This window comes from Plutella xylostella, chromosome 4, assembly GCF_932276165.1.
Source record: "Plutella xylostella chromosome 4, ilPluXylo3.1, whole genome shotgun sequence".
NCBI lineage: Eukaryota > Metazoa > Arthropoda > Insecta > Lepidoptera > Plutellidae > Plutella > Plutella xylostella.
In genome coordinates, this window is record NC_063984.1 from 1,552,006 (window position 1) to 1,565,683 (window position 13,678).

A 13,678-nucleotide genomic window follows, 5' to 3' on the forward strand; every position below is an offset into this window, starting at 1 on the left:
TCTTAATCTGTACTGTCATTCATTTGTGACAGTCACAAAATTTTGAGGTTATTTCTGTCACAATTTTATGAAAAATTGGATTATTACATCAGTTTACGTAAATTAAAAGAATAAACTGAGGCCATGGACTCTCTATCATCTGGATCCCTGAGTGGAGTACAAAAGGAAGAGCTTATGGATCAAGTAAAACAGCAAATTGCCATCGCAAACGCTCAGGAACTCCTCACGAAGATGTCCGAAAAATGCTTCAAGAAGTGCATCAATAAACCGGGGACGTCTTTGGACAGTTCTGAACAGAAATGCATAGCCATGTGCATGGACCGGTATATGGACTCGTGGAACCTTGTATCCAGAACTTACAGCAGTCGAATCCAGCGGGAAAGGAACAACATGTGAGGTCTTCTCACTGAAGAATGATAAGCCATTACATCATTGTAAATAGATATGATTTAGTAGTCCTTTAACTGGAGCATGTTCCGATGGTCGAGACTCTTGTTATGTTACTGTACTGTGTTCACTAAAATATGTTAAGGTTGTTATCAACTTTTAAAGAATTGATCTTTTACTTTATTACATTGTTGTAGACTGAAAACAGTGGCATTTATTTCAAAATATGTTACTAACAATGTAAGCAATGCTGTCTATAAACAAGAAAATGTACCTAACATCCATATACCTCAAAATTTTAACTTTTGTTACATTTTGTGTATTCAAACAGTACATTTTATCATTTATTGTTTCAAAATAGAAGAAACATCATTATACATGGTTGTAATATAGAACCTACTAGCATATTTTCTTGAGGCACTATAACAGATAATAAATAATTACTATGTTATCATTGTAATTTCATTTTATATTTCTCCTTTTAGCATTTTCTTTCTGTACTGGTACAGTTTCTTAATCCACATTTCTTTCAACTCCTCTTCACTTGGTATAGCCTGTAACAGCACAAATTAGGGTTAATTTATTGTTAGCACTCTTGTAACAAATGAAATAAATATAGCAGCAACTAGTTTTACTTAAAATAACAAGATGTGGTCAAAGCAGCTAACACTGAAGCAGAAGCATAAAGGAACTTAAGGGTAATGTCGAACTTAAAAATGAATTACTGCCTTGTTTTGAAAGTATACTAGGGACAAAGATAACTTACAGAAAAATCTATTATGGTGTCATCTTTAGCAATACTAAGTTCTGTATCAGGCAATTTAACAGTATCATTATTCAAATCAATAACAATATTCTGTTGCTTCTTATTTCTTGAAGACGTGAAAGTCTTTGGTGCAAATGAGTCATTGTTAATTTCCTCCAGAAGGTTCCTATCATGAATCGTCGGCATATCTTCCTTGACATCCACTTCTCTGTACTCATAAGTTGGTATTTTGGTCATTGTCAAGCCAGCTGCTTCAGCGGCTTTGATAGCTTTCTCAACTTTAGTCTCAATATCAGTAAGATTTAAAGTCTTTGGTAGAACTGGTTTTTCTGAAATGGGAGATGGTGTATTTTAGTTAGTGGGTGATCTTGGATTGATTATAATTATGATTTCCCAATTAATCAAGTCACAAATAAGGGACCATATTAAAATATGTAATAAAAATACATAACTAACCTGTTATATCGCTATCACTAGACGACGGGGACCGTCTACGAGACTTGTGCTTCGACTTGCTGTACTTAGACTTACTGTGCGATCGCTCACTCGAGTGCGACCTCTCTCGAGACGGGCGGTTGGATCTCTTCGACTTGGAGCGAGAGGTCGAGCGTCGCTTCCTCGACTCGTAGCGGTCTCGAGACACGCTCCGGGAGTAGCTGCGGCGCCGGTGGCGGCTGCGGCTCGGGGACCGCTTCCGCTTGTGACTGCTGGACTCGGAGCGGTCCCTGGACCGGGACCGCCGCTTGTGCTTGCTCTTCGACTTCTTGCGCTCGTAAGAATCGTCGGAGCTGTAGGAGGAACTCCTTTTCTCCCGGTACCGGCTCTTCTCGCGCGGCATTTCGGGGGTTTTTAGACCATTTAGAACAAGTTGGGGAATTGAGAAGGACTTTACAAACACAAAAATCTAAGTAAATAACACAAAATTCGCAATTTGCATTCACAAGCAAAATACAAAATATGCGATTTAAAAAAAAAGTCAAAGCCACAGATAAATTTAATCTGTGTGTTCCAAATATGAATGGAAAGAGTACGAACTCTACAAACCTTCATTAATGCCTTTTTGCCCTAAATAAATAAATAAAGTAAGGGTTTTGCCCGATAGTTACTTTGCAACCTATCTTATTAGTACAACATGGAACAATGCGGACCCGGGATCATCAAGGAACATCATGCGTCTCGTGGTAAAAAACTTTCGAGGGTGGTATAGTAATCGAGCGTGCGTGAGTCGTCGAAAAAAGTATGATGAAAACTAAAAAGCGCAAGCGGAAGCTTTTCTATTTTCTGTCAACATTATCCATTGTTCAATGTCTATCATGCATGGCATGTGCATGGTGGTAACTACAATAAAAATAACTGGCATTAAAGTGGCTGTGTTACTGACTCATAATAGTCATAATAGAACAGAAAATCTAGTCTTCCTAAGACTAACGATTGGTTTGAACTCATCAACATCGAACAGTAGGTTAGGTGTTTAGTAAAACAACAGTTAAAACACATACTTACATGCATATTTTCCAGTTATTCCAAAAGCAACGATTCCCGCGCATTATTATTCTGAGCATTGAGTAGGTGGATCAAGGTTTTGGTCATTGCTCCAAAACAGTTAAAAAGTAAATACGTTTTACGTACGTTTCGTTACTTCAGAAATATTGTTATTTTCGAATATGTACAAAAAACAATATGAATGTTATTTATTCGATATTCAGTAAATAATCTACATATATTATTTCAGCTTTGATTGTGTTGCGTTTAAAACAAAGGAAAAATAAAATAAATACAATATTTTCTTATATGAAATCATCACCACTTGATTTTGTTGCGTAGAATGGAACTATGATTCAGGGATGGACGACGGCGAGCGATCATCGGCCTCGATGACGGAATGTGTGAAATTTTTAAGATGGTGAAGGATCAGTGTTTTTCTTAGTTACTAAAGAAAAGTAATACTGAAGCATAATTCCTTTATCTTAATAATCAAAATGTGTGTTGTCTTATAAATATATGGACTGTGGAAGTGTTGCATTGGAGGATAAGACTAGAAAAGTGTCGAACGTGTATTGTGGTGCATTGACATTGTTTCGGTTGAATTTCTAGAGTCCACCGAGATTGCTATGGTTATTGTGTATCTGTGTGCCTGTGGTTTATCAAGTCAATGCGGTAAACATTTCTGATGTTGCCTATGCAATGGATCGGCAGGGAAGATCTGTTGGCACCATGGAGGCCAGTGATACACTGGACACCAAACAGGTATGTCCTAAACAGGGCTAATTGCCGGTTGTTAACAATCGAACATTGCCGTGCACACATTGCCTTGATGTTCGTAATACTCGTACACTAATTGCAATACTCATATTCTACATACTTTACAATTTAATCATAATTTTCTGCATATCACCTGTTTTTCATGCAAATTTTTGCGTTTAACGAACTTTTTATGAGGTAAAGTATACTTAGGATTGAAGTATCTGGATCTTTGTGTCCATGGTACCTTTTAAATCATGTTCAGGCATTGGACAAGGCAAGACAAGTGGTGTGGGCGACACGGCCTGCCCACACTGCCTTTAGAATAAATTATTGAAGCTAAACATTGTTATGTTCCTTACAAGTCCTGTCCAAAGAGTTGTTTGGCGTCTATTGTCTAATTGTGACTCGTATGGCTGTGGCAGTTTATGATGAGAGAGTTTCAATCATAATGTAGGTAAAATGTGAATAATTTAAATAAACTTTTTCACCATCACATCACATATTTAGTCTCCTTTCAATTAAGAACAAAAGGGTATATAATAGGAAAAAATGAAATTGCCGAGTCCTACAAAATTATTATTCTTGTCTGGACACAGTGGATAACATTGATGGTGTGTATTGTATTGTTGGCAGTATGGCACTTTCATGTGCAAATTTTAAACAATCATATAGATAAAATATAAAACCAAGAAAGAGAAAACTTATAATAGACATTATTTTTTAAACTTAATTTCACCATCATGAGACCTATTGCAGTTAGTATAGAGTAAGATGGCTCGTCATGACATATAAAATTGACCCTAAAGAAAGTCAAGTTTAGGAATACAACGATGACCCTTCACACACAAGTATGTATGCTCCATTGGATCTGAATTTCATCTTTCTGCAGTCCCTCTTATCATGTTTTACAAGTTGTCACATCTACATACCTCACCTACAAAAAGTAGTTTGTTTACTATTGAAAATAATTTCTTTTAAATCAACATAGAAAAAGAATACTTTTTGTTTGACTGTACAAACAAAATTTTTAATTAGTTAATTGAGTACAATAACAAAGAATGGGTTAACAACCTTTGAAGACAACTTTGTTCATTAAAATAACAATCATTTCCAATATTTCTCCATACTGCCCCATAGTCCCTTTATCAAATTCAATTTTAGTCTGTTTGACTTATTTATTCTTGTAGAGTGCAATTATTATATTCCTTTGTTTTACTTAATTTTTATTAAATTAGATTTTCACATAATACCCATTACAATAGTGTAGTTCCTTTTATGGAAGACTATTCATTTTGGCTTTTAAATATAGATTTTATATCATCCTCATTTCATAATGTACTTTTATGAACTTCGCCTCAATTGCACAAAAAATTAAAAAGATGATGACTCATATTTGGAAATTGCTACATAAAATAATAACAGCATTTTTTTTAACTTCTTTATAATTTGTGTTAATTTATAAATTATGATCATGAATCATTTAGCATACCTACCTACCTACATTTCAATAATGCTAACACAATATGAAATCCTTCTATCCAAGACAACTCAATTAGCAGAAAACATAAATAGACAGAAAACAAACTATCCAACTGCTTAACCTCCAAGCACGATCTGTAGGCATCTCATAGCCGTTGTCTATGGGCTCTATGGAGGTGGTAGGGGGGGCGCGCGCCGCCGTCAGTCTCGAGCGCGGTGGGCGCGAGACGCGCGCGCATCTCCTGTCTCCACCGTCCGCGAGTGATGTCCTGATCTCCTGATCTCCTAGTGCTTGTGCAGTGTACTATGGTGGCAATGGTGGCGTCCGCGTCAGGTTACGGCACACTGCGCCGGTTCCTCAGCGCCCCGGAAGGCCAGCAGGAAGCGCCCGTGCCCAGCGCCTCCATCGCAGTCTCGGTAAGATGCGCTCCAAGGCGGCCTCAAAATATACCCCCGTGTGTATGTGTAACCATAGGATGTTGAACGTAATCATAGTGCCTGTGTCCTATGTGGACCCGGTAATGGGAAGGTGTGTGCGACAGACTAATCACTGCGGAATGCCTCCATCCGATAAGTTAATGCGAAAACGATAACGGCGACAACGTATCGTGCCGTTATCTAATGATATTGCTGACCCTAGTGTGTTGCGATGGGTCACCGTGCGAACGAAACTAAATGCAAATTGTTAGTGTATAGTTGTGTACTCAAATCATACGTCTACGTCCAAAAGACTAGAAAGCTGCTCATTATAATTTCTATTACAACCAGGTGTAGAAATTGCGGATAGCTTTCAGATGAAAAGGTGCCCCAGCGACAGTAGTACTGTTAGCATTGAATAAGATGTCTCGCTTCATGAGAAACCAAACACCTCATTGACTGATCAGCTTATAGCGAATCATAGACGTTCCCCATGAGAGTACTTGCGAACATTACTGCACCGTAAAAAAGAAATGCCGTTGTCTGTCGATCATATCGTGGCAACCATTCCTCGGAGGTCAGTAACCGTACTTTCCATTTTTATTTCGACAATGGGGCTAATATCGATTGCTAGAGGCCTTGGCTTTGTACCGAGGGCAGAGACAAGGAGTGATGACGTGATGTTTGGGAAGAGCCGGGAGTGATGCGGCAAGGTTGGCCCGCCAGACCGTGACGCCGTGAGGAGCATGGCTGGCTGCGAGCTCGAGCCGCGACCACCGACCCAGATCCATCTCGAGCATTATCCGCCTTTTCTCCTCAAATGTATTCACTACTCGTTGAAAGTGTTGATTTTTGTATAAACTGTGCAGCTACTATAACATTAACTCGAGAGTCACATTAATGAGACTGCTTTTGTAATGTACTGTATGTATATTCATAAACAAGCACATCTACTGAATACACTAATGGAGCTTGTAAATGCAATCATTGATTGTTGACATCATTATGACTATGTACAGTTTGTACAGATAGGGATCTACTATAAATGTCATTCCGTTTATTCTACAAGCTTACACTGCTCTATGCAGTGCTTACTTTTATGTTCGCCAGGAAATCATAAAGAGCGCGGTCGTCGGTGCGTAGAGAAACCACCGCCAATCTAATTCCGATAGCTTTGATAATGGGGACCAATGGAAATGGAGATGCAATTCCGCAGGCAATTGTTTTGCCCCCGACGGGTTCCCAGCAACCTGCCGTTGCTCGGTCGATGTTATAGACGTTAATGCTTCGCTTTCGAAACATTTTCCGATCAAATGCGATGATGTTCGTAAACAGTGGCAGTTAACGAAGATCCGGTCGAAGGGAAAGTCTCGCCCATTATCTCCTACTCATATATAATTTTCCGGGCCCAAACTGGTTGCAACACCCGTCGAGATGCTGGAATGCTCAATAAACTACTAATCGTGCCGTGGGACTAAAACGAGTTCTCGACGGCCAATAGTTATTAACCAACCGAAGGAAAACCAGATATTTCGTATTAACTTAATGGTATGAATATGTAATGCAAATATACATTTGCTTCTGTTTAAAGAGTGCGTTGCAGAGTCCTTGTAATCGATTTCTTTGTTTACTTTGTCACTTTAATTGGCCCATAACGAACAGCTGTCGAAATGAACTCGCCGGCTGCCCTAGATGTTTCCAGCTGAGCTGTCTAGTTGCGCCACAGATCATTGTGTTGTCGCTTGTTTTAGTTTCGAGTCTCGCTTCCGCCCACTCCGCACCAGCTCGGCTCGGGACCTTGCCGCTCCTATACGTAGGCATAATGTCATGTTTTGCAACTCCCTCATTTATACCACCTTGTCATTAAAAGCAGTGCTTAATTCACCATATCCCCAGATCCTTGGTCTACATTTTATGATATTTGTACTTACATTTGATTTGGGCTCGTCTTGCTTGGCTGTTTATTTATTTTTATGATCAATATTTTCTGAGTGGTCTAATCAAAGCAATGCATTACCTATCAGACTTGCTTTATTATCTCATGAATCATGAAATAGACTCATTTAATGATCAATCAGATTGCGGAGAAAGCAATTCGTTTCATCAGTGACGCAATTCTGGACTATTTCGAGTTGATTGCATTGCAATAGTGAATTTATTAGAATACCCATGGGCTTCTTAAATTGTTAATGAAACGCATCCATCCGTTTATTTTGAATTAGAGCGAGTCTCTCTAATGATACGCTCATAATTTATAATGTCTCGTCATAGTTTGCAATGGACCAGAGTCCACACTGCCTTCTGTACTTGGACTATGCCTCACTCATATCGAGCAAACGCTTCTAATCTAAGGCCGTCATGTCCAAATCCTTAGACAAACATAGCCATGTTAGTATCCTTGACGTGTGCCATCTGCTGTGTGAAATCCTCACTTTTGACTAAAACCTATTTAATATCAGCGTGGTAAAGTCTATATTTCAATAGTTTAGTTAGTCTCAATAACTTTTTGCGGTAGATTGATTCGGCCTACGCCCTCTCCCACAAGCATATTTCGAGAGTTCTTGCTCTCATATACCTAAAAATCCATTTATCACATTGGTTATTTTGGGAGCGAGTCAATATTCCTCCAACTGCGTGAAAATACTGAATAATTCATATTGCTTACCCATAAACCGACTTATCACTTCGAAATCGATTAGATAAAGTATTTTTCCTGTTCGCTACTCTGTTATGTTTAAACTGAAGCAATACGCGGAGTTATTGCGATGGCATTGTGTTTTTAATCTCAATTTATCTCTGTATAGGCGATCCATCATAGCGTCTGCATGGAGAAAGGCCGGCGATTCGCCTGGCAGGGTACTTTCATGAGCTTCGTATTGTGCACCACTAGATTATGAAGGTCTTAAAATAGCTGTCTTATAGCGGAATCGTCTTCAACTCTAATAGTAGACTAACACAGGTGCTTCGTAATGCATGCATTTAACGGTTCTCGATGGTTGCATGCTAGCAATATGTGTCTTGCATTCATTGCGTAATTTTTTGTATAGTTTATGCACTTTACATAATTTTATTGTCTCACTCGACTGCATTGTTTATTGTCTTTTGGCCATATTGAATATAGATATTTTATTTGAAATTCAAGGTTTTTTTGCAATAACATTAGCACAGTCCATAAAATATAGTTAATTAGGTATGTTTAAGCCAAAATGGAAACCAAACTTATATCTGTTATGTTATAAATTTATGAAGGCATCACACTGACCACACAGAAACCTGTACCAAGTCGCGGGTAAACATCAAACAGTGGAAAGTGAAACGTCCAAAACTACCGGACATGTAGTAGACATACAGTAATAATAACCCCAGTTCCATTCGCGACGCACTATTCATTCGGCGGCGGTGAATGGACCACTCTCTCGTACATTTCCATTCAAGTGGAACTGTTCGGTATTGTCAGCTACCAACTTATCACCTGGCCAATACTCTATATGTTTTGGGCTAGTAAGTATGGATGTATGTGTAATGGAAAAAAAAACAACCATCGTATGACCTGACCAATAGAGCATGGACAGTAATTTGTATGTAGAAGTTTCATAAAGAACTAAGATTGGGGCCAGATAATCTAGCACAGCCCTTGTCGTGTTTTGTAGCCCTAGTTCTTTTCAACCAGAAAAAACTATAGTATGTATGATGCGCAATTTAAAGTTCAAGTATAGAAAGTCCTGGAAATTTCCTTGATCTATCAATACTTGTCAAAGAACAAACTATATATGGACGAGATCACATCAGATGTTCGGTAGAATTTATCACCTGCACATTGTGTTAAATAACACATCCTTCTTTAATTAACAAAGTTTTATTTTAGTAACATTCGTTCACTGCCGAATACATATCCTTCCACTTCCACTGAAAACGATAGCTTTTAATATTGTTGTTAAAAGTAACAGAGCCTTATGCCTGGTTTACACGGGCTTCTAGCTACGAAGCCCGTGTAAACCAGCCATTATTCAACGATAGTCTCGCAACTCTCAGTAGAGGCAGAAATCGAAATATGAATAAAATAAATAGAGGTCAATAAACCTGATAAAAATTCTGAAAACCAGATCTGTACTGGTTTTTTGGTATATTGGTATCGATCGTGAATGCATAATTCGTTACGAAAAAGCTCGAATTTGTAAAGGGTCGCGAAAGATCGTTTTCTTAGAAGCAAGGTCAAGGATATTTAAAACGTGCTCTATCTTACTGTATTATACTGTGTTGCTTGTGTGAGGCGTGGCCCATAGCCACACATTGAGCGGCAGTAATTTTTTCGGTTATTATATTTAATATATCCTCAGTTCTATCTAATGTTTGTTGGTATGTACATGTGCGTCGATCTTTATTTCACAAAATTACTTTGTATACAAAATAAGTGTTCAAAATGCTTTGATCCTGATTTTGTGATATATCAGAACCAGAATAAGGCAGTCATAGTTGCTAACATTCTTGACAATGTTGCTTTCCAATATGGTATTGTTATCTTTTCGTCAAGGTTTGCAAATATTTTTCGCCAACGCAAGTCAAGAGCAAGGTTCTTCCTCGCGTCGAAACAATCCGGTCCGGGGACATACGGGCTGCTGAAATATCAACTCAACTGCTTTAATTTTTGTATTGTGACAAATCAGGCTGTTTAAAGAGCAAAGAAGGGCTTAACCAAGCCACTAGTTATACAAACATAATATGAATATTATTATAAAATCGTCGTCGTCGTCGTCGCCGCGCCAGGCCCTGCACTGTAATTATTATCATAACTATTTAACCATCATTTGCATTTTTTTGCATTAAGTCTGTAAAGTTTAGGTTAGAAAAGTTACAGACTTTACTTTAAACACCTGCTCGTTTAACTGGGCCACAGACAAAGTTCACCGCTCGGTGTACAATACAATGTATTTGCAGTGGTAGGTGGGGACTTTATATAGTGGCTGTAAGCATAGGCTGTGCAAATAGTTCAACCACAGAAGTTCAATATCTGAAATAGGTCACTGGGTTAAACTGAATAAATCTGTAACTTCCAGCGCTTACCTGATTTAATTCCAATCTGTGCAGTGAAAATATACATTGCAATAGAAAAGGATGTCATAATAATATAGTTTAACATAGTTATCTCAAGTATAAGCATGTAAGAAAGTGGCATTTCTTAGATTCCCTGTCTCTACATTCTTGAGTAACTCCCGTGCTGGCCCCAGATTCTTAGACAAGTGAGAATGTCGGGCAATCTTGGCTCGACGACTACTCGCGCTAGTTCGTGAGAAACCTCCGAACGAGGCCTCTTGCATACCTCACACCCGTTATACAATGTAGACAGCTGCTCCAAACGAACAGTTGTGAACACTTTCTCCGTTCGATTCGAATACATTGATGTCGGTAACAATAACTCGATTGGGCGAATCATCTCTAAATATGCCGCTATTATTCAGAATCACTTTTGTTACTTGCTGACCTCCAATTTCACTTATGATAGCGTGATTTATCACTTTTTACCATTTCTATAATGTTAATAATCTTCGGATGGGTTCTACCTTTTTTGGCATAAGATTTATTTGCCTAATCTCGTATTGCATAGTAACGTTTGGTCAAAGTCTCGTTACGCCGAAAATCGTATGGCATAAATCTCGTTTAGTAAAAAGTTATTTGGCATAACATTGTTTAGCCTAATAATGGTATGGCCAAATCTTGAATAGCCTAATAATGCTATGGCATAGGTTTATTAGGTTTATACAAAGTAATAATATTCGTTTGGCTTTAACTTTGACGGAGCGTCTCCCTACATAGCGCAAACTGGTGCCTTGTATTGTTTCCGCTGTTTGGAAAACGCTCCGCTCCGCTACGCTGCGCTCCGTTTTGGTTTTGATGAACATGTGCACCTAACACGCTCCTCCTCGCTTTGCTCGTCGTCGCACCTATTTTTAGGTTTCGATCTCATGGGGTTTGTAATAATTATATTGGTCGTTAACTTTCGATTTTTTTATCATACAATATCGTGATTTTCGGGATGTAGGAGAAAAATACCACAGTTTGTACATTTACTACGTACTTAATATATTATTTATTAAGATAACATTACAAGAAACAAGATTATACATAGGTATAGACGAACATAAATTTGAGCAAACGAAACTTAGGTGTTTAAAGATTGTGCCTAAAGAGTTTTAGACGAAACGAGCCTTATGCCACATAAGTCTTGGCAAAGTGATGGTTCGGCCAAAAAAGTTTAGACCATACGAGTTATGCGAAATGAGTTTTGGTCAATAAAGATTATGCGAGATGAGCGGAACCCCTTCGGATGATATCATTATTTACAATGCAGTGATAGAGAAGCTTTCGCATTTCCATATGCCAGGTGTTTCCAATATCGCGTGCTGGAAGTTCCAGAACTCGTTAGGGAACTGTGTCTCACTAAGCCATCCCCTAAGCCCCGAACAACATCCATTTTCGTAACCCGCATTCATGTACGCAGACTGCTCTCCAGTTATTTGATCAGTTTGTTTTGTGAGCTGAATTATTTAGTGAGACGAGACCGTTCTGTGTTTCCTTTAACGTTCCACTTTAATTTTTTATCAGCCTATGCCATTAGTGTTTCGTAATATCCTTTTTGTTCTTGAATGTTAGCGTTGCATTAGTTAAGTGTTTTGATTAGTTTAATCACACCGCTGTAAAGTAGTCAGTAAGATGTGATAAACTTACTTCTTACGAAACACAAAGTTTTGTTTATGTTACTAACATTTCACGTAGCCCAACCAGTTTTGGCACACCTACTTGCAGTGGAAATAACTTGACTGACCTGGTATTCTGTCATTCATCTGAGAATCCTTCATAAAATTGTTTTGCTGCGGTTGGTCAGATAAGTTGGTTACAATATTTAATATTATGGGTATACTGGTATACTACATATTATGCCTGATTTCATTCGTCCTATTGACATTGTCAACAGTGTTATTGCCGGAATGATGTAATACGTAGACAGAAGGCAACGTAACTGACTGGCAGATCGATCCACGGTATTATTCAAATACTCATTGATGTGTTGATGCGGTGTATTACAGTGATTACGGAATGTTTGCCTAGCCATTGCCCCCCCTTGTTGGCACATCTCACACTTTCACCGGGCGGTCTCACGATAGATTTTGTAACTAAATATTTCTCTGAATTCAAACCCGAGAGCCAAGCGCTCTTGTAGATGAAAATCTTGATGCTTTCTTGGCTATAAAATATGATTTCATTAAAAGTGATAGTTTATCTCGTAGATCGCTATTTGTAATTGCGATGGCGAGAAGCATTCAAATCTAAATTGTAACTTTCTGGTTACTAAGAAAAGGAATTTACAAACATTGAATATTTCTTTTGGTAGAAAAGCTCTTTGCATAAGATAACATTAACCTTTTAAGGAAAATTCATGAATGCATTCAAGATAGTGTTTGGAGATAGCGTATCGGACAAGACCAAAATACTTTTATCACGCCTAAGCAATGTTGTCATTGGCCTTGTTCAGTTTAGGAATAAAGCACCTACGGATGTGAATGATCTAAGTCGGTTAAAAAAATAGATACTAACATATTACTTTATGTATATGGGAATTATCCATTTCCGGTATGTTCCTACACTAATATTCGGCAAACCTTGACAGTGATTCGCTGATCCGAATTTAAAGAGGCCATGATGATGATGCTGATTGGCAAATGATGGAGTCGCGTGATGACGCTTCCATAAATACTGTTTGCACTCAACCGTGAAATACAGAGACTGACGACGTTTTTACTCTTATTATACGATAGCTACCAAAATTTTACAAGTTATCAAGATATATCTACCTATCTCGGAGGCTCAAGTTGTGCTGTACAGGATTTGTTTGCTTTCTGGTTAAAGTTTTTAACATATTTGATCCTGCAATGGTAGCGTGGGCAGCATAATGTATGCTCATAGTTGCCATTAGACGTGACTTCATCGCATCGGGCTCCGTTTCTCGTTGAAGGTTTGTTCTGATTCGCTCAAACGGCATACCTTGAATATCATTTATGGTCACAATCAATTCTTTTTGTCTCTCAGCCTACTGTATAATGTATTTACTGTATATCATAAAGTTAGACAAATTTCATTGTTTTATACCTCTTTGAATAATATATGTGTTATTATTATAGAGATTTTACAATTATCTTTTTAAAAAAACTGCAAAAAGCTTACCTGTTGAAGATTTCTGACTAATCGTTGGCCAGGTAAAACGATAATCGCAATGGCTGAATGAGTCAGGCGGTTCACAGTCATTTCTTGCTTCCTGTCGAACTAATCACGGGTATTAGTTTCGCTACATTCGAGAGTGGATTTGACCCTTCATTTTAGATTGCACTACTG

General features: G+C 38.2%; 3 protein-coding genes across 23 annotated transcripts in view; 2 read left to right on the plus strand and 1 right to left on the minus strand.

The window, feature by feature from the left end:
• The first annotated feature begins 10 nt into the window (after positions 1 to 10).
• On the plus strand, positions 11 to 941 carry LOC105389391 (mitochondrial import inner membrane translocase subunit Tim13). The gene has a single exon (XM_011560491.3). The coding sequence runs from the start codon at positions 124 to 126 to the stop codon at positions 394 to 396; it is 273 nt and encodes a 90-aa protein (XP_011558793.2). The 5' UTR covers positions 11 to 123; the 3' UTR covers positions 397 to 941.
• LOC105389390 (serine/Arginine-related protein 53) lies at positions 839 to 2,120 on the minus strand. The gene is made up of 3 exons (XM_011560490.3): positions 1,610 to 2,120; positions 1,154 to 1,482; positions 839 to 941 (listed from the first exon to the last, which is right to left on the minus strand). The coding sequence occupies exons 1-3, from the start codon at positions 1,989 to 1,991 to the stop codon at positions 855 to 857; spliced, it is 798 nt and encodes a 265-aa protein (XP_011558792.3). The 5' UTR covers positions 1,992 to 2,120; the 3' UTR covers positions 839 to 854.
• An 870-nt stretch (positions 2,121 to 2,990) lies between these two features.
• LOC105380994 (patronin) overlaps positions 2,991 to 13,678 on the plus strand; it is a 59,457-nt gene continuing 48,769 nt past the window's right edge. For 10 of the 21 annotated variants that reach the window (XM_048626904.1, XM_048626955.1, XM_048626982.1 and 7 more), the window contains exon 1: positions 4,933 to 5,293. In XM_048626904.1, the coding sequence (XP_048482861.1) occupies positions 5,183 to 5,293 (111 nt within the window). In that variant the 5' untranslated portion in view covers positions 4,933 to 5,182. Of the gene's footprint in view, positions 3,401 to 4,928; positions 5,294 to 13,678 lie in introns of those variants that run through there. The other 11 variants (XM_048626890.1, XM_048626948.1, XM_048626975.1 and 8 more) reach the window with 6 other exon arrangements.

Coding starts and splice junctions, on each gene's coding strand:
- LOC105389391 (XM_011560491.3), top strand. CDS start 124: ATGGACTCTCTATCATCTGGATCCCTGAGTGGAGTACAAAAGGAAGAG.
- LOC105389390 (XM_011560490.3), bottom strand. CDS start 1,991: ATGCCGCGCGAGAAGAGCCGGTACCGGGAGAAAAGGAGTTCCTCCTAC. Junction 1,483..1,609: donor TAGTGATAGCGATATAACAG/GTTAGTTATGTA, acceptor CTCCCATTTCAG/AAAAACCAGTTCTACCAAAG. Junction 942..1,153: donor ACACCATAATAGATTTTTCT/GTAAGTTATCTT, acceptor GTGCTGTTACAG/GCTATACCAAGTGAAGAGGA.